At 40.3% G+C, this 18,722-nt stretch overlaps 2 protein-coding genes across 7 annotated transcripts in view; one reads left to right on the forward strand and one right to left on the reverse strand.

Moving 5' to 3' along the window:
- Positions 1 to 997, forward strand: part of Serpinc1 (serpin family C member 1) — a 15,356-nt gene extending 14,359 nt beyond the window's left edge. Inside the window, exon 7 of the mRNA XM_004626793.2 lies at positions 691 to 997. Coding sequence (XP_004626850.1) covers positions 691 to 867 — 177 coding nt within the window. The 3' untranslated portion in view covers positions 868 to 997. The remainder of the gene's footprint in view (positions 1 to 690) is intronic.
- The window catches only part of Zbtb37 (zinc finger and BTB domain containing 37), a 32,495-nt gene that overhangs the window by 4,928 nt on the left and 8,845 nt on the right, over positions 1 to 18,722 (reverse strand). For 2 of the 6 annotated variants that reach the window (XM_023710300.1, XM_023710299.1), the window contains exon 4: positions 14,583 to 16,807. In XM_023710300.1, coding sequence (XP_023566068.1) covers positions 16,319 to 16,807 — 489 coding nt within the window. In that variant the 3' untranslated portion in view covers positions 14,583 to 16,318. Of the gene's footprint in view, positions 1 to 2,861; positions 7,834 to 12,433; positions 12,771 to 14,582; positions 16,808 to 18,722 lie in introns of those variants that run through there. The other 4 variants (XR_002820177.1, XM_023710302.1, XM_023710301.1 and 1 more) reach the window with 4 other exon arrangements.

Consider the following 18,722-nt stretch of genomic DNA (forward strand, 5'->3'; position numbering starts at 1 on the left):
AAAAAAAAAAAAAAAAAAAAAAGTCTCACTATGTAGATCGGATTCGTAGTGGTCTGCCTGTGTTCAGCAAGAGATGGGATTATAGGTGCGTGCACCATGCCCAGGCTCAATCGCCATCTCAGCGCGCCCCGGGGGCAGGACTGGCATGACACACCAGGGATTGAACTCTGGCCACTGTGTCTGCCTAAGCAGGCAGTTTTTGGTGTTTTTTGAGACAGGGTCTGTCTCACTATGCAGTTCAGACTGGCCTTGGGCTCACTTTGTAGCACAGGTTGGTCTTGAACTCACAAAGATCCTCCTGCCTCAGGCTCCCAAGTGCTGGGATTACAGACATGCACCACCAGACCAGGCTAGAGCACTGATCTTGAGTCAGAATCTACCTCAGCAGCTGGGGCAAAATATGCTGTGATACCATGTTGTTCCATGATGCCAGCCCGAGATGTGACCTCAGATACACTCATTTGTGGTTCAGGGGTTACATGAATGGAACAGCATGAACTGGGGACACAGCAGGAACCCAGTGGAAAGCAGGAGGGGAATGGTTCTAGGGCAGGGCAGTTTGAGCCTGGCGCATCTGCTCCCTGACACATCTCAGAAGGCAGAACGCAGAGGGAGAGGGCGGTGGCGGCTGCGGTGCTCCGCTCGCCAGAGCAGCTCACTTGACCGTCTTGTTTCTTCTGTGACCTGCAGGTAAATGAGGAAGGCAGTGAAGCAGCAGCGACTACTGGCATAATGTTCTCTGGACGTTCTTTGAACCCCAACAAGGTGACCTTCAAGGCCAACAGGCCCTTCCTGGTTCTTATAAGGGAAGTTGCTCTCAACACTATCATCTTTATGGGGAGAGTAGCCAACCCTTGTGTCAACTAAAATATTCTCACTCTTTGAGCCTCTTCCTAGTTTGGTTTGTGAACAGAAATAAAGATAAATACAAGTGCGCCCATCTCACAATTATGAATGGACACAACCAGGTGAAATAAAGACCAGGGATGGAAAAGCAGGTGCTATCGGGCATTTATTTAATGTATTTAGTACAGGGTCTACAGGGTCTCACTACATGGACTGACTGGTGATGATCCTCCTGCTCTCAGCGCTGGGATTATAGGCACGTTCCACCACACTGGGATGAAACCTGGTCCCTGCATCTGCCCAAGCAGGCACTTTAATCTGCTGATCTATCTGCCTGGCCCTGGGCATTTATTCAAATGATACTCTCAATTGTTCTCCACCCACTGGACACACCTGGGTCAAGAAAATGAAGAGGGAGTTTGTTATGTCACTATTTGCCCAAAAGGGAAGCTTGATTTCTCAGTATTCCCATGTTAAAAAAATTTCAAAAAATGTAAACAAATAATTTCTTCAAGCACAGATAAGACAGATTCAAATTTGAGTATTAAACCATTTAATTCTCAAACCACTCACATGCATAATGTTCTTTTACACAGTGTTAAAATAAAGAGGAAAATGCATTTTTTATACAAACAGAATTTCAAGTATACATTAATAGACTTTTCAGATTACTAACCAAGTTGCTAAGATCTCATTCACATTGTTTTTAAAGCTGTTCAATGAGAAAGCTTTTGCTAAACTGCTTTAAATATGTTTATATAAACCCAAATCTTAACTCTCTTTGAATCTCCCTCCCCCAACCCTAGTCTTGGCCCACCCTCCCCCCACCCAGACCCAACAGGGCTCCTGGGGCTCTAGGATTCATGCTACCCCTCCAAGGACTATTGGTTTGTCTTCGGGGGAAGGACAGAACCTGCAGGAGAAGAGTCTGAGAATAAAGGACACCAGACCTGATACTTAGGAGACAATGCAATTCTGGATCATTGGTGTTTTCTGTTTTTGTTTTTTGTCTTTTTGAGACAGGGTCTCACTATGCAGTTCAAGCTCGCCTTGAGCTCACTTTATAGCCAAGGCTGGTCTCGAACTTGAAACAATCCTCCTCCCTCAGCCTCCTGAGTGCTGGGAGTACAGGTGTGCACCACCACCCCTGGCTTCACTTTCAATCAAACACATCTCAGCCTCCCACTGAAAACAGAGATTTATGATAATTTATTAGCTGAGGAAATAAGTTATCAGCTAATTTTATTTTTTGGTACCTGGAGTCAGACTCAGGGCCCTGTGTGTGCCAGGCGGGCACTGTGTTCCTGAGCTACATCCTGGGCCATCATTAATTTTAGCCTAGAGTGGTGGTGTACCCTGAAATCCCAGCACTTGGGGGCTGAGGCAGGAGGATCACAGAGAATAAGGCCAGCCTGGGCTACATAGTGAATTCAAGGCCAGAATGGAATACATAGGGAGACCTATCAACCCACAAAAAAAAAAAAAAAAAAAAAAAAAAAAAAAAGGTAATTTTAAATTAAAAAAAAATAAATAAATAAACCAGCAAAACTTCCAATATCTACGTAGGCCATTGCAATCTTTTTCATTTGGCTGTTTCTTTTTCCCTTTGGCGGGGGGGGGGGCATTTAAAAATGAGTGTTATCTGTGTGTTCACATCAGGAAATTTGGTTAATGTTACAGGTCTGCCAAGCGTTCCCCCTCTTCAACTTTCCTCCTGAAGTGTTCTGGCCTCAGGACCAGGAACGGTTAGCCATCCTCCTTAGGAATTAAAGTGCATTATTTTCAGTAAGGGGGAGGAGAGAGGTGGTGGTTTACATTAAGTGATAATGATTAAAGAAGGGTGGGGTAAAAGAAAGTTCTATTTCATATATATTGGGTTCTAAGGTCAATAAAACAGATGTCTCAAGCCAGGCCAGCAGTGTGAAGCCAGTGGTATGAGAGTACACGCTGGCTCACTGACTTTTCTTCTTTACATTAATTGCTGCACACAAAATACACGAATTTCAAATGTTAGATTTTTTTTTTCTCCAAAGTGTAAAAACAGACTCTTTTAACTAGAGTTAAAAATAAGCTATCCCATTCCCTTTCAGGGATTATATTTTAGAAAGTGATTGTCTGTTTTAATGCGAATCCTCCTTGATCAGTGAGTCATGAGAAACTGCCGTAGGATACATTGTCTACCAGTACTACAGGAACCCTAGAAGCGCAGGCGGAGGGGGCGCAGGTGATTCTTGCTGTGATCAGTACTAACTGAGGGGGAGCAGAATCTTCCTAGGATCTCTTTCTTTGATAGCTAACAGCAGAGGCTTATTTTCTCTTTTCTTTGAAACAGTTTACTGTTTCTTAGGGAGGGGACCCCAAGTTTCTCAAAGAGAAGTAAATGCTACATTTTCAGCTATAAGAAGTAATGGGCTCTAATGAGAAGGGGGATTTGTCCTGGATTGTGGCCTCTGAGTCCAGTGTGATCTGCATTTCACAGTGACCAGGGGAAGGCACAGTGCCAGGGACAGAGTAGGTGGGAGACAGCTGCCACCCACCATGTAAGCACCATAGAGAACAGCTGGCAGATTGCTTTCAGACTACGTCCATCTGGAGGAAACTGCTCTTCTGCTACACTGACTTTTCTCCCTTTGCCTCCTCAGCCTTCTCTTCACCTCTTGGAGGCAGAGCATGAATGGGTCCCATCCTGAGATTATGAGAAACCAGGAAACCTGAATGCTCTTCCAATGTACTCCTTTTACTGATTTTAATATTTTTTGGGGGGGTACTGGGGATGGAACTCAGGACCCTGTGCATGCTAGGCAAGCACTCTATCACTGAGTTATATCCCCAGCCTGATTTTAAGATTTCTTAAAGGAAAAGGAAGCCATTGGTTCCTGCCTGAACTATCAAGTCCATTTAAGTTCTGCAATCAGAGCACAAAATAATGCACCAAGCTAAAAAGGTGAACACAGGTCACAGTAGATGAAAAGCTAGTGGACCTACACAGAACACATTCCTTTTGCCTGTAGTTGGGGAATGCTTTTTTGTTGAGGGCAGGGGATAGGGCAAGATAATGAACTTCAATCAGGTTAACATTGTCTAGCAGTTTCCGAAAGGAATCCAGCCAACCCATTAAGGTAAAGGAAGTTGACTGAACTTCGCAGTCCTAAATTCCTTTCAGGCATTTGTTTTATTCCTTGCTCAAGTACAGCACATACTCACACATCTACCTAGACTCACTTCCCTACCGTCCGCCTCTCCTCTATCCCATGCAATCTTAAAATCCAGTGCAGAATAATTACATAAGGTTCAAAGGGTTCACAGTACTCTACAACATTCCCTAGTATGAAAACCCCCAGGGGCTACTCTTTTTGGAGTTCCAAAGACTATTGCTTTTCTATTTGATCCATACACAAGAAGCCTTTAGCAGATCTTCTAAGGCATTGGAGGCACTGCCTCTGACATTGCAGCATTTATGCATTAAGCAACAGCAAGGCCTAATGCTATCCTTCCTTCTTGCACATACCACCACTTTAAACTTTAAATGATCAATTACTTATAGGCCATGTGCAAATGGAATTTTCTATGGGATTCAGAATACTCTTAGAAAAGAGATGGCTATACTTGAAGTTGCTTTTATATAAATTTCTTTCATGAATCACAAGTCACTTGGTAGCTAATTAGTCTGAACACTGGTTCGCACTTTTTTATGGGTAATAAAACAACTCCCCACTTCCTCCTATTGGACAAGAGATACTATAGGCAGGAGACAAATGACGGTGGCTATTACAACTTCTTTGCTGCCCTAGAGGAGAAGGAAGACACAGAACCTCATTTTAGAATCACTGCGTTAGGTCTTTTGTGATCCTAGGACAAAGATGCTTATATGACTCATTTCACATCTCATAATATCCAGAAATATTTCAGCTTTAGCAAGTGATTTCATTCACAAAGAAAAGTGAATCACTTAGAAATCTCACTTAGAAGACAGGCCAAGAGGCAGCAATCACGGCATCTGTCATCTCAGGCAGGAGCCTTCCTCTCCTGCATGAACCTTAACAACACCTGCTTCTTTACCTTGGCAGCGTGGCTCTTTTAATACATTCAAGTGCTCTATTTCAGCTAGCAAACTTGAGAACTCTCCGCTCAATTACACATGCAAAGGAAAGATTTGAGAGACCAAACTTTGAGAGTCTGTTCTGCTTACTTATGCTCATTTTGTGTTTGGTACAGAGAGGAATTTGAGTAGATCATAATGTCTTCCTCCACAATTGCTCTGAGCAGTGGATGATTCATTTTACCACCTGAATCCAGGCCCACTATTAAGTACACTGAGAGCCATGCTTGGAAAGTCAGTAAGGGTGTCACAGGTGAAGAGAACTAGCTGCCAAAGACAGCGCTCCCGAGGCAGTGATCCCACCTGGCTGCACATCAGAAGTCCTGCTGCTGGGGACTGGACCCAGCGCCTTGTGCATGCCCAGTGCCTCCTTTATACCTCTTAGCCCACTGGAGCTTTTGAAACTCCCAGTAGAACAACAGACTAGTGAAATATGAATGTCTAGGGGTGGCCCAGGCAATTCTAATGTGCAGCCGAAGTGGAGAACTACTGCCCCAGGCCAATGTTCTGTAATATAAAGCTCAACGCTAGTGTCGAACCAAGCCAGAGGTTGCCTCCACAGCTCCCTTCCAGATGCATGGGTTCAACAGGCCTTGATGCAATCAGCTAGGCATTTCTCACTGTTTGCCTTTTAAATAAATCACTGACCAGAACAGACAGCAACACCTATAGTACTGATTTAGGTAAGGCTGCAACTTAAGTATGTGTTCTAGTGAAACATCAGGGGCAGGCCTAGGACAAGACTCTGGGCACATACGACAAGCCAGAGAGAAACATTTCCTAAGCTGAAATTAATTCCTGAGGCTAGTGCATTAGCATGGCTTATTGGCTGACAACTACAGCTAAAAGAAAAAAGTTGCAGTGAACAGATTAGTATGGTTTAGAACCTCAGCTACTTATAGGCTTTACTCTGTATTATCCAGTCAGCTGTCATGCATGAATAATGTTTGTCTCAATATTTGGAATGTTACCATTCTCTGTGTTCTCCACTTGCCCTACCCAAAGTCACCAAGAACGGAAATACTCATCAATTAGTACCTTTACACAGGTAGCAACCCCCAATGGATCCTTCTCTTGCTGTCACTGGTCCCCAAAGATCCCTGTTTAGGTCTTCAAACAGACTGAGAACAAAAAGGTGGTGGGTGAGCTTCCAGGATAAGTGTTAAAGGAGACCATTTCCTTCTCTACTGTAACAAATGTTCAAAAGGTAGGGAAGTGGACTTGGCCCAGAAGAGGAAATCCACTGAACGCAGAGCTGCATTTTAAGGTCAGGCCTGCCTAAAGACATTTTACTACTGAAATCGAATCTTACACCTGCAACATTCAAGTATCAGCATTAAAGAAGAGTATCCCTCTTTGGAGTGATCAAAAGCAAAACAAATCCTCTGAAAATCCAGGTCACCACACTTCCATGTAAGACATTAGCAGGAGGCTCTATCAGGAAAATATGGTTAATATTTCAGACCCTGAACAGTGAATTACAAATTATGATTAAGAAAGAAAATTGTAACTCAAATAAATGTTTCACCTAATTAAGAGTGGGTGCATCTTTTAAAACAAAGACTCTATTTGACTCTTGTCAAATAGAAGCCAGTAGACAAAAGCACTAAGCATTGTGTTCTGACACTGATTTTAGGCAATAAAATCAACATGAGTATCTGCACCTGACAAGGATTTCGCTACTGCACCCTCCGCAGTAGGTATGGTTTCCCTGGCCTGCTACAGAAAGCTACACTCATTCTTCAGCCAAGGGCTCAGAGGTAGAGGAGCTGAAGTGAGTACTGGATAGAAGTGGGGACAGAAGTGGCTGAGGAGCTTGGCCTCCTGCCCAGGGCTGCAGACCAGCCTTCATGTGCTCCATCTTTCCTGGGAGGTAGAATATTCTACTGACTTTATCTGCCTTTATTCAACACCTTGTTTTCTTCACATACACTCAGAAACTCACACATAGCCAACAACTCACAGCAATATTGTAATTCACAGCAAGAGTATGCCTATAGCAACAGCTACTTCAGCTGAAATGTTACATTAATCCTCACTCTTCTCAGGTAGATGCAAGCCAAGTTTCTTTTTCTGAGGTCCCTCTTTTTGCCAGGGTTTTAAACATATATTTCACTTTAACACCTATATCTTGTGTCTCTAAAGAACAGCTTCACTAAATGAATACAATGTTATAACATCTTTATACATAGAAAGTGCAAGAATTTTCTTAGCCAAAATACAGACTTAACAAGATGCTCTGATAGCCTACTATGCCTAGAATTTGATTTTTAGAATCAATAATACAGCTAACAAAATGCTTCCATGCTACCAAGGACATAGTGAATGAGTAAATATATTTATAAACATACATTTATGAAAAAAGATATTATGAAAATATCTAGACTTCCCACAAAAATTACTTGTGTGAACTATCATTAGTATACGATTTTGTGTTCAATGCACATGCATATACAGTTCAATTATATTAGTGTCATTTTTATGGGCCAGTCTTCCAAAAAAAGAAAACAGGCTGTTTTTCTTTAAAAAAAAAAAAAATTAAGGTATACGATTTATAATTATTTCTGTAAAAATATTAGAAATACCATATAAATTCTAAATCTCTCTGCTATCTGATAGCCATTCCAGAGGTGGCTTTTAGCCACACTTTGAGTGACCTCTGTCTTAGCATCTTGGTTTCCAGTGGAAACATATTTTAAATTTTGTTCCCTGCATAGCATTTCAGTTTTTGAGTGATTCTTAACCACTACAGTTGGGATTTCTTTATGGGAAACTCAGTAGCTCACCTTAAAATACGTCACTGATGCTTACTTCAAGATGTGCCTAAAGGCAGAAATCTACTCACTTAGGCTGTTGAGACTGGCTTGAAATGGTTTAGACTTGTGATGCTGAAAAGAAACAAAATATTTTGTCAATCTACAAGGTTTTCTTTTTCCTGACCTTGTTCTCTCTTGCAGTTGGAGACCACAGAGCTTGTTTTCTATGCAACCACCGAATGATTTCAAACTTAGGATCATGGAGAATCTAAAAGGGCCCAAAGTAGAAAATGTGAGACATTTTCATATATTATCACAAGATTTTCATTCCCTGGGACTGTATGTTCAAGTTTTCTCTTGCACAAAAGGCAGACTTTGAAGGTGGATTAATTTTCCCAGAGTGAAAATGAGGCTCAAAAGAAAAATTTAAAGTACTATTTTATTCATTAAAAATTTGTCCCAATCATTAGGTATTAAAATCTAACTGGGCCACTGTACTCTCTCTGCTCAGTGGCCCATCTTCACACTGTAGGGTGTACTTTTTCTCCCTTTACTTGGCCCATACTTGTTCTTCAGATCTTGTTTCTTTTGCCACCTTTAGTAAAACTTGCCCCCCAATCTTGCTGATCATTATACACAGAAACCTCAAACATCCCACCTCTGGTTATCCAACTGCAAATGCCAAAGGTGTCCCTTCCCCCTTCTCAGTGTTCTGTAGAGTTGCATCAAGTCTCTGGCCTTGAGTATTCCTTTTATTTCCTGCATTTGCAAATCCTGAGGCCTGACTTAGGAACTGAGATCTGTTTACTACATGTGAATTGGAGATGATCACAGGAAGCCTTCAGAACTAACTGTCTTCGAGACCACAGCACATGGAAGGGCTAACCTCAACCCATTCTTTCATAGGTGGTCTGTTTGGGGGACGACTGTTCACAGTAGAATTCATTCTCTGCCCATATTTATTCTCAAAGCAGGAAGTCTTTTTTTCCTAATTATTAGATGATAAGAGTTTATATAAAGTGACTTAAATCAGACAAATTTAGATCAAAACAAAAAACTTAAATGCTTTGTTTTTGAACGAGGCTGGCAGCGATTGCTGAATTTAAAAGATTAGCAACATGTAAAATCGGGCAAGAGATTCTCCTCTATCAAAGGTAATAAGAACGGACAAGCCAATTTGTCCTAAAGCCCAGAATGATGCCAGACGAGGTATAGTGGACTAAGACAGGTAAAGCTTTTACTATCTCAACAATGTAACTTATCAACTCCTAAGAGTAATTCAGTCTACACCACAGTCACTTATTTGTAAACTTAAATATACATGATATCACTAATAAACCAAATTCTCTAACAGTAAGTTTTTACTCCCTATAGAGTATTTTGGACTCAGTACATATAGTTATTGTGATTTCACAGCAGATACAGGCAAATAATCACAACTTAGAATGGGGTCAAAATGAAAAAATGCAGTTTGCTACAAATGAGACTTGGGAGCAGTAAATGAGATCTTCTGCAGGCATCCATCTCATTTTCCTTCTAGATCTTTTACTGACCCAGAGCAAATATAATCAATGATTTCTTTCTTTTTCTTTTGGTGGAACCAGGGATTGAACTCAGGCCCTTGTGCTTACCAGGCAAGTTCTTATTCTACTGAGCTATCTCCCCAGCCCCCAATCAATGATTTCTATAGCAATATGAACTGACCACAGGAGAATCAGGAAAAAACCCCAAAACAACCTTAAAACTTACCTATGGGAAATTAAAGATGGTCCCAAATTTCTGACATGCTTTCATAAAATGGGCCATTATTTGCTCTTGCAGATCTGATTTGGGCAATAATGTGGTTGTTAACTGTATGAGAGTTTTAGGTCTGGTCTCTAAGAGGACTGGCACTTTCTGCCCAGCCTCCAAGAAGGCCTGAGCTGCATGTAAGAAGTCAGATGACCTTTACAGAAAGAACACACGGGAGTCCCAAGACTCAGAGTTGAGGAGTGCCCCCTGAGCCTGACCTTCAGCTCACTAGACCAAACTGTTATCTGTTTGACATTTCTGGGACCCACTGGACCAGTCCAACCACCTGCTGAATATGCCACCAGGCAAACTCTGCAGCTGCCACAGGGAGCAGAATTGCCCAGAGAGCCTCCTTTAATTCCTAATTCACAAACCCGTGATATACGAATTGGAGGTTGCTTGAAATCACCAAGCTTCAGAGTAGCTTGTTACACAGCAGTAAGTGGAAAATTATCTTCCAACGTCTGCCTTGGCAGTAACTCATCAGACCTACCAAGTGGGTGACTCCCCTCAATCAGTGGGCATTATCTCCAGCAAGTATTTACTATTTAAATCTGCTCACAGGTCATATGCATTATCTTTTGAAAAAAAATCTAATCACTTACTCTTGAATTACAAATTTAAGACTGTTACTGGCTCTTATATAATCCAGTTCACCCCAATTCTTTAGAATGCATGCATATGACGTAGTGAAGACAGTCTGAGCTTTGGAATCAAGACTGGCAAATAATGGTCCTAGAATTTACAACCTTGGGCTCATCAGTTTTTCACCTATAAAACATGGCCTAGCAACAGAGTCCATGGAGAAGTGTGAGGCACCCAGACCAAACTGTCTCTTCCTTTCTAAGACGAAGATAAAAACAGCATCTACTTTCATGGGACTGTCATAGGATTAGATGAGTTATCAATTAAAGCACATAGGGCCAGCAAGATAGCTCAGTAGTCTAAAGTACCTGCTTAGACAAGGTTAGGCAGGCACAGGGGACCACAGTTTGATCCCTGGCACCACATGCCACTTCAGCCCTGCCCTCAGGGCAGGCTGAGCCGGCTTGCCCCCTCAAAAAAAAAAATAAGCACATAAACATTAAAAAAAGTTGGCCAATTTTAGTACTGCTATTATTATCTCATAGGATTATTTTGAGTATTAACAGCAGTTATGTCAGTAAAACAATATAGCTAATTCTGTCCCATTTCTTTGTGTACTTTTTTCCCAGTAATAAAAGGTGCATACTTTTTCAAAGTATACATCCCAGACACTGGTCAAGTGGATTTAGAAATCTCAAATATGGAAAACTACACATAAACTATGTCTCAATCCAATTTTGCTACACAAATTCCAAGCATGTTATCTGGTACTAAATTTACCTAATGGAACAGATTTTACTTAATGGAATTTACTTAATGGAACAGATTCTCCTACATATTATCTATCACTGCAGACAAGTGATTTCACAGAATAGGAGATCTGCTTTCAAGAGATATTTTAATTTCTGGCATTATAGTTATTTCAGATATAAGATTCACAGTATATTCAGTTGTGATGTAGGACATGGAGACAGTCACACATGGAAAATTAGGTCTAAAAAGAACTGCAATCTTCAGATGTTTCAAACACCCAGGGAGGGGAAAAGAGGAAGAGTGGGCTTTTTAGTACCCTACATAAGAACAGTGAATTTACTTTAGGAAAATAAAAGGAAAGCTTGTAAGATGGGAAAAAGTACAGGTTTGTAATCTAGAAAAAGAGTACTTCTGCTAAAAATTGAAACTACTCAAATTATTTTTAAATTCTAATGGGAATAAATTCATTTTGGCCATTATGATGCAAAGCAGTTCAAGTTAACTCAGAAGGATGGCAAAACTCACATAAAAACATTACTTTTCAAACAGTATTTTATGTAAACATGGAATCCACTTAATACCATATTATCCTGCATGGGAATTATTTATAAGATTACCACTCTAAACTTTAATGTCTCTGTCCCTTTAAGGCAAGAACAAATGAGAAACCCATTTTACATGGCCTTCGAGCAATGGAAATCATGAAGGAAAGCAAAGTGGTTTATGAAATAAGGATCTTGAAAAAGTGGCAAGTTCTTGAAAGAAACTTATGCACAGTCAGGCATGGTGGAGCATACTTATAATTAGGAGGCTGAGGCAGAGGGTGGAAGGTTTAAGGCCAGCCTGGGCAACTTCATGAGATCCTGTCTCAAAATGAAATATACAGGGCTGGGGTTGTGGCTCAGTTGTGGAGCACTTGGCTACGATGCACATGGCCCTGGATTCAGTTCCTAGCACTGCAAAAACAAGAAAATGAACAAACATGATCCAAATATGATACTATGAATTTAAAACCTTAACCATACCACTATAAAAGTAAATGGTAGGAGTAACAAATTTTGAGGATAAGTGTTCCAAATCAAATTTAGCAGATGATAAACCTTTTCTGTCAAGTTCCAGACAATAAACATTTTCAAGTTGTGCAGGACTTGTACTTTTATCATTATGCTAGAAAGAGACCACAAATAAGACCAAAATGCATAGGTGTGGCTCTGATCCAATATAATTTTGGTTCTACAAGCAGATGACTTAGGATTTGGCATGAAGGCTGTGGTTTGCTGAACCCTGAAGTATTTACCTAACAATGCTTGCCCCTCTTCCAAATCTTACCTACCAAAATATCTTAATGTTTTAAACTTTTCCTCATATGGCACAAGAGCTTCATTTTCAGAGACTAAATTCCAGGAACACTCCTCTGGTGTTCCTTGAATAAATACACACAGAGATGTGGCTAAGGACATCTGAAGAAACCACACTTGTTAGAGATAAAAAAGGAAAACTTCCAGGACTCTAAATCCTTTTTTTTTTTTTTCTTTTTTTCTTTTTTTTTGGTGGGGGGGTGCTGGGGACAGTCTCACTATGTAGTTCAGGCTGGACTCACAGCAATCCTCTTGCCTCAGTCTCTGCTCGGATTATAGGCATGTACCATCATGTCCAACTCCAATTTCTTTTAGGTTAAATGCTTCTCCACCATGATTCAGAAGACTTTTGTCTGTTCAAATGAATTTTCTTTTCATTATCCATTGCTTTCATTTCTTTTTCCTTTTTTTTTTTTTTGGAGACGGGGTCTTACTATATGGTTCAGGCTGCTCTCAAATTTGCTATAATCTTCCTGCCTCAGCTTTCTGAGTGCTACAATTACAGGCATATACCAACATGCTCAGCAGCTTTCATTTTTAAAAGTTGGATAATCTAATCAAGTAAAACATCATTTTCACAAGCTAAAAAACAAAAAACAAAAATGTACAATTAGTGTCAATAGCTATAACTCTAAGTTATTTCATGGCCAAAGAGAATTTAGTTATTTAAAGTGACCAACAACCTGAAACCCAAACCAGATTTCAACAATTAAGTTAGGAGGAAAACAGTCCTTGTCTGCCTTCATACCATCTTTGGAAAGCCATACCTGACTTACAGGAGGAAATGGAAACATGAAAAAAATGCTTAAAAAAAAACCGGAAAAACTTTAACTGCTACTTTTTTTTACCTATATCTGTATTGTACAAGCTAAATTATTTTCACATAGTCTTTAATATAATAAAATGGTGTGGGGCAGTTTACAACTTAGATAAAATAAAACTCAGCTTAGAGGTAAATATGGTTCTGAGTAAAACAGAGAACAAGTCATTAGAAAGAGCCTTTCTGCCTAAGTTACTGTCATCTCAATGCTGTATTTTATTCTGGGTATTATTTTGCAGAGAATAAAAGGTGCATCTTAAAATGCAATATGTTTTTTGCTTAGAATACTGGATAGGTAGGTCTCTGGTATTAAGTGCCACTCAATAAATGGAAATCATCCCAGTGCTTATAATTTCATGGCATTAAGTTTTTTAATGATTTAGCTCTCAGTGCTAATGCAGTTCCCTTCACAAGGTGACATGTGCAAGCTAAGATTTGGTAATGAGTTTTCAGCATCAGCTAAAGTCCATTGAAGTACATCCTTAAGAGGTATCCTCCATGCACACATGATTATTGGTATTCATTAATGTACACAGAACATTACTGACTCATACGATCCTACAGTGATGTTAGCTAAGAACTAGGACAATGTCACAGTGAACCTGGCTAAGAATCTTGGATATTTAGAATAATACCTAACGAAAATAGGGAAATTGCTTTCAGAGGTTTTAATTTGTTTAACTGCCAGCCTGGCTTAAATTTTCACGAATTTCACAGCTCTGGCTAGTTCAATTAAGAGAGAACCAGCAAACATGGCTGTGCTGATGTGGTTCTAGACAACCAGGAAGCACTCTATTCACAGTATCGTTACAGTAAAAACCTACACAGACGTGAGTGAAAGGGAGGGGGAACCTACCAAACATATTATTTCCACATGGATTAGACAGTCCGTACTTCATTGAAGACATCTGCTGCAACTCTGAAAGGAGTGCTAACAAATGCTGCACAAAGTTTTCACTTTACAAAAATCACTGTACTTCACTTTTGCAATTTGGTAACAGTTTAAAAAGCTCTACTTTTCCCACATGTAATCTAAAAAAGTAATAAAGCAATAAAGAACTTTTTAGCATACTATTTCTCAAAAGTACAGTGGACTCAATTTTTTTTTTTTTTTTTTGGTAGGCTTAAAAGCTCCACTTAAAGCAGCATATTTTGTACTTCCCAGCTCCCTGCCTATTTTATAATGGCACAATCTGTCCATGGAAAGCCTAGACTACCAGCTGAAATGTATCCCTAAGGATTCCAGTCAAATTTCAGTTCTTATTTTTCTATTCCACAGAGCACAACCATCCCCCTAAGATGGCTCTGAGAGACAGTTTTCACCCTACCACGCTGCTATCCAATTACAGAAGGTGCCCTGGTCTGTCTCCTAAAAAACATATAGTTCCAATGCTGCCTTTGAAGTTAGGCTCTTATCAAATGGTAGCATCATGACATTCCTCTAAAAGATAGTTTTCTATGCTTTTCCAGAAGAGAAAACCTTTCTCTAGTGATAGAGTGCAGCTGTATGTATATGTGCAATTCTCAGATTGCTTAAAGCTACCTTTTGCATTCTAATTTCTTATCACAAAAAAAAAAAATCATTCTTCTTTACCTACCTTCCACATACCTCAAAGCATTCTCAGAAAAGGAGCACAACTAGCATTCTCACAAATGGCTCTCCAGTGCAGGTTTGACCAGCCCCTCTCCCAAATCTGTTACAATCATCTATGTCTGCACCAAAACAATTTCTTAACCCATTACATACTTAAATATATTTTTTAAAAACCAAGAGAAACAAGAGTTTTTTCCCTCTTTTCCTATTTGCACTCTAAATTGTAAGCATCCATATGCCTGCATCCCTTAATATTCTTCTTTTCTCTCTGCATGCAAGACAGGACATCTAAAGCTCTATGTGCATGGAAATTTCATTCAATGCTGGATTAAGAATCTCAGAAAAACCCAGAATTATTAAAAAGGTCCCTTTGAAGTTTTAAAAATCTTAGGAATGATGAAGTTACCAGACCTGATCAAATCTGATCCTTTGATCATTTATTGCAACACGATTGTGCAAGATGTTTCCTGGTAAGTGCCCTGTAGTGCAGTAAAAAAATCAAAGCTCTTGGAGTCACCAGCAAGGTGCTGATAGCTGGTTTATGAGTAACTAGGTTTGCAGACCCGAGACAGATTAAAGTGAGGTTCTTCATTGGACAGAAAATATAAAGTACTACATATGTAGAAGGAAATGAAATTGTGGCTGCAGTAAGAACAATAGTGTTGAGTTTCTTCAACCACAATATTGCAAAAAAAGTGTTTAAAACTTCATATAAAAGTTATCAAATATGGACACCTGTGGATTTAAAAATACAATCCAGGCTCATTTCATTGGAAAGTGACATTTTCGATGTAGAATATTGCTGTTGTGTGAAAGTAGGAGCCAAAGAGACTGGATGAAACTTTGGTAGTCAGCCTAACGGGTTAATTCATCTGAACTTGAGCCATTCCCTTAACACCAAGAACAGACAAACACTATGGTTTACAAATATCAGTCAGGAAGTTGCAGTATGGCTCTGTGTTGTTCAACATTTGCAAAACATACAAACACTTCCTTCCCTGCTCCTCTCTTCCTCAAGCCAACATTCAAGCCTCCAAATGCAGCAGTGCCTACTACGAACACTCAGCTGCTCATTTCACTTCCAGGGGCCTAAAGTGCTTCAGGTGATGCTGCCCACTAGAACAGCTCCCAGAAGGCTGACAACAGGAAACAGTAGCCAAAGGACTGGCTGTCTAGTACGGGCAAAGAGTCTAACCTTCCAGAACAGTAAGAACTGCCAGTATTCATTCATTTTTTTCCTTTAAATGTGAAGACGCACGCATTCTGGCAGGGAAGGATTCCCCCTCCTCATGACTACCTCCTCTTGTGGTTGGCTGCTTCAGATGGCCGAGGCTCCTGTTGCATTTTTTAGATACTGGGCAATTATAGCCACCCAGATGATATGGATCTAAGTACAGTGTTCAAACATGACTGGCAGAAAAAATGACGATTTATCATAGTTTTGTTAAAAAATTTTCTTATAAAGTTAACAAACCAAGGCTGTTGATCCCTGAATTAGAAGGTTGATTTGCTTATTTTCCAAAATGAGGTGGAAGGAGGAGGGGACGAGCCTTTAGTGCTTTTATGTATGTTGCTGACCCTCTAGTTTGGCAACATCTTGGGAACACCTGGTCTAGTGATGTGGCTTTTTGTGAATCTCAGTACCAGCCCACGGCCCTGACATGGGCTGCTTATGGCCCAGAGGGGAAGAGGGTCCACCCCCTCCCCCTCAAGGTTTCAATCTGGCCCTGTAGTGGACACAGAGCCCTGGGCAGTTTCCCCAGCAGCAACTGTCTCTTCCTGTGAAGGTGACTCTTCCTCAACTTGTCCTCGAGATGTGACAGTTGTTTCAGGTGAGATGCTGTGAGGCCCCTCCAGAGGTATACAGCCAGGGTGGTTTTTTCGAAAGTGCTGATTTAAGATGGCCTGAAAGGGGAAACTTTTGCCACAAACATGACAGTGAAAGGGCTTGTTGCCTGTGTGCTTACGGATATGATACTCCAGCTGATCTTTCCGGGTATACTTCTTGCCACACATGCGGCAAACGAATGGTGTGATGCCCATGTGCAGGCGCATGTGGCGGTCCAGGCTGCCCTTCTGGTTGAAAGACTTGGCGCAGTAGATGCAGGTGAGCCGGGGGTTATATCGGAACCACCGCTCAGATACTTCTTGCTCCCGGAGATACTCCACGTAGCCACTTACCCCCATCATTGCTGACTCTTCTACCTGAACAGAAGAGGGACAAAAGCAGGAATAAACATGTCTCCTTAATTACGCACATTGCAAGGAATCAAATGTGTTTTCACCTATTACCAAGATACAGGGAGGGGTGTGTGTGTGTGCGCGTGCATGTGTGTGTGCGCTGCTGGGAACTGAGTCCAGGGTTTCCAGCATACTAGGTGAGCACTCTACCACTGAACTACTTCTCCAGTTTCTCTATTCTTATTTTCAACAGAGAACTGAGCAAGAAATTACCACCAGAACTAGAGATGTTAACATAACAATTTACAAAATACTCTTTCATTACCATAAAAGCAACATAAAAATGTTACTTTCTGGTTGACAAAGTGGATGTTTATTAAACTTTTGATTACAACAAGAAAATCTGGGCCCACTTATTATCATTTCTTGGATTCTACTCGTTACTCAGGTACTTAGGCAGTGCTAGTTCAACCCAGGCTAGGTTTGAATGTACCATCCTCTTTCCTCAGCCTCCTAGACTGCTGAGATTACAGGTATATGCCACTCTGCCGGGCCAAGTTGACTACCTTTTAAACACACTTAGTCCCACAAAACTGTCACTGAAGTCTTTGTCTTATATTTATCTTATTTTGGGGTATATTTATCCGTATCATACCTCCATTGTAAAGATTTTTTTTTTTTTTTTTTGTGGAAGCAGGAATTGAACTCAGGACCTTGCACTTGCCAGGCAAGCACTTATTCTACAGAGCTAGTTCCCCGAACCTAAAAATTTCTTTACTGTATTTAGTTGCATGACTAGTTATATCTGCATGCTTATCACACCATATTCGAGAGATGAGAAAAAGAGCCCTAATTCATTTCACTGACCTTCTCAGACCAAAAAGCTACAACTCTTGTTGCACAGGTCCTGCTTTACCTTGGTCTTAACCATCCAGTAGAAAAGTACGAAGACGAAATATAGGAAGTAAAGCCATGTTGTTAGGTTGAGCTGTGGGGGACTCAGGTCAATAATTTCTGACATTGCCAGTTAAACAGAGGACCCAATGCTATTATGGGCTACTGGACTCTTTTGGAATATTTTGCTGAGTTTACACACCTGTAATATTCAACAGCAGAACTTAAAAAAATTTGGATATAACTATGAATGTCCATTTTGTATCTGTGTATTCAAAGTGGTTGGGATAGATATATAGTTGCATTCTCTTAATGAATAGAATGATTTGTTCTAATGGTGTTTGTAAGTAGGATCACAGGTCTGCATCTTGTACAGCAATTAACCACTGGGAAGAATGTATGCAGTGTATTATTGAAAAAAAAATAACATTTTTGGTCTACAAGCTTTGAAATACTACATAAATATAACATATGTATGTGATAGTACAAATCTGATGATGTCTGCCTATACTTGTACAGAAATTGTGTACCTAAACCCATGCAAATTTTCCTATGAAGAATTTTGTTATCAAAAAAAAGCAAAAAAAAGAGCCCTAATTACACGAGCAAATGTATTTTTTCTCTAAGCTGACTTTTTTCCTAATATCTTATCAAAACTAACAAATACAGTTGATAATAATGGCTTATCGTTATTACTGTCTCATATATACAATAAATATATTCAGGTAAAAGATGGAAGTATAATGCAAATATCCAAACAACTAGCTATGCAATCTTTTTGTTTTTAATTTTATTTATATGTGTGTGTGTGTGTGTGTGTGTGTGTGTGGCCAGCTCAGCCCACCAGGGGGGGGGGCTGGCTGGCATGTGGTGCTGGGGGATTGAACTGCGGTCCCTGTGCTTTGCTAAGCTTGTTCTAAGTAGGTGCTTTAGACCACTGAGCCATCTCACCAGCCCCTAGCTATGCAATCTTAATCTGTGCTTCTTTTTTAAAGGCAAACAAGCCTAATTTATTGTGTTCTACCAGTTCAGTTTACTACCTTTT

The sequence above is a fragment of the Octodon degus genome, unplaced genomic scaffold (assembly GCF_000260255.1).
Source record: "Octodon degus isolate 3935 unplaced genomic scaffold, OctDeg1.0 scaffold00017, whole genome shotgun sequence".
NCBI lineage: Eukaryota > Metazoa > Chordata > Mammalia > Rodentia > Octodontidae > Octodon > Octodon degus.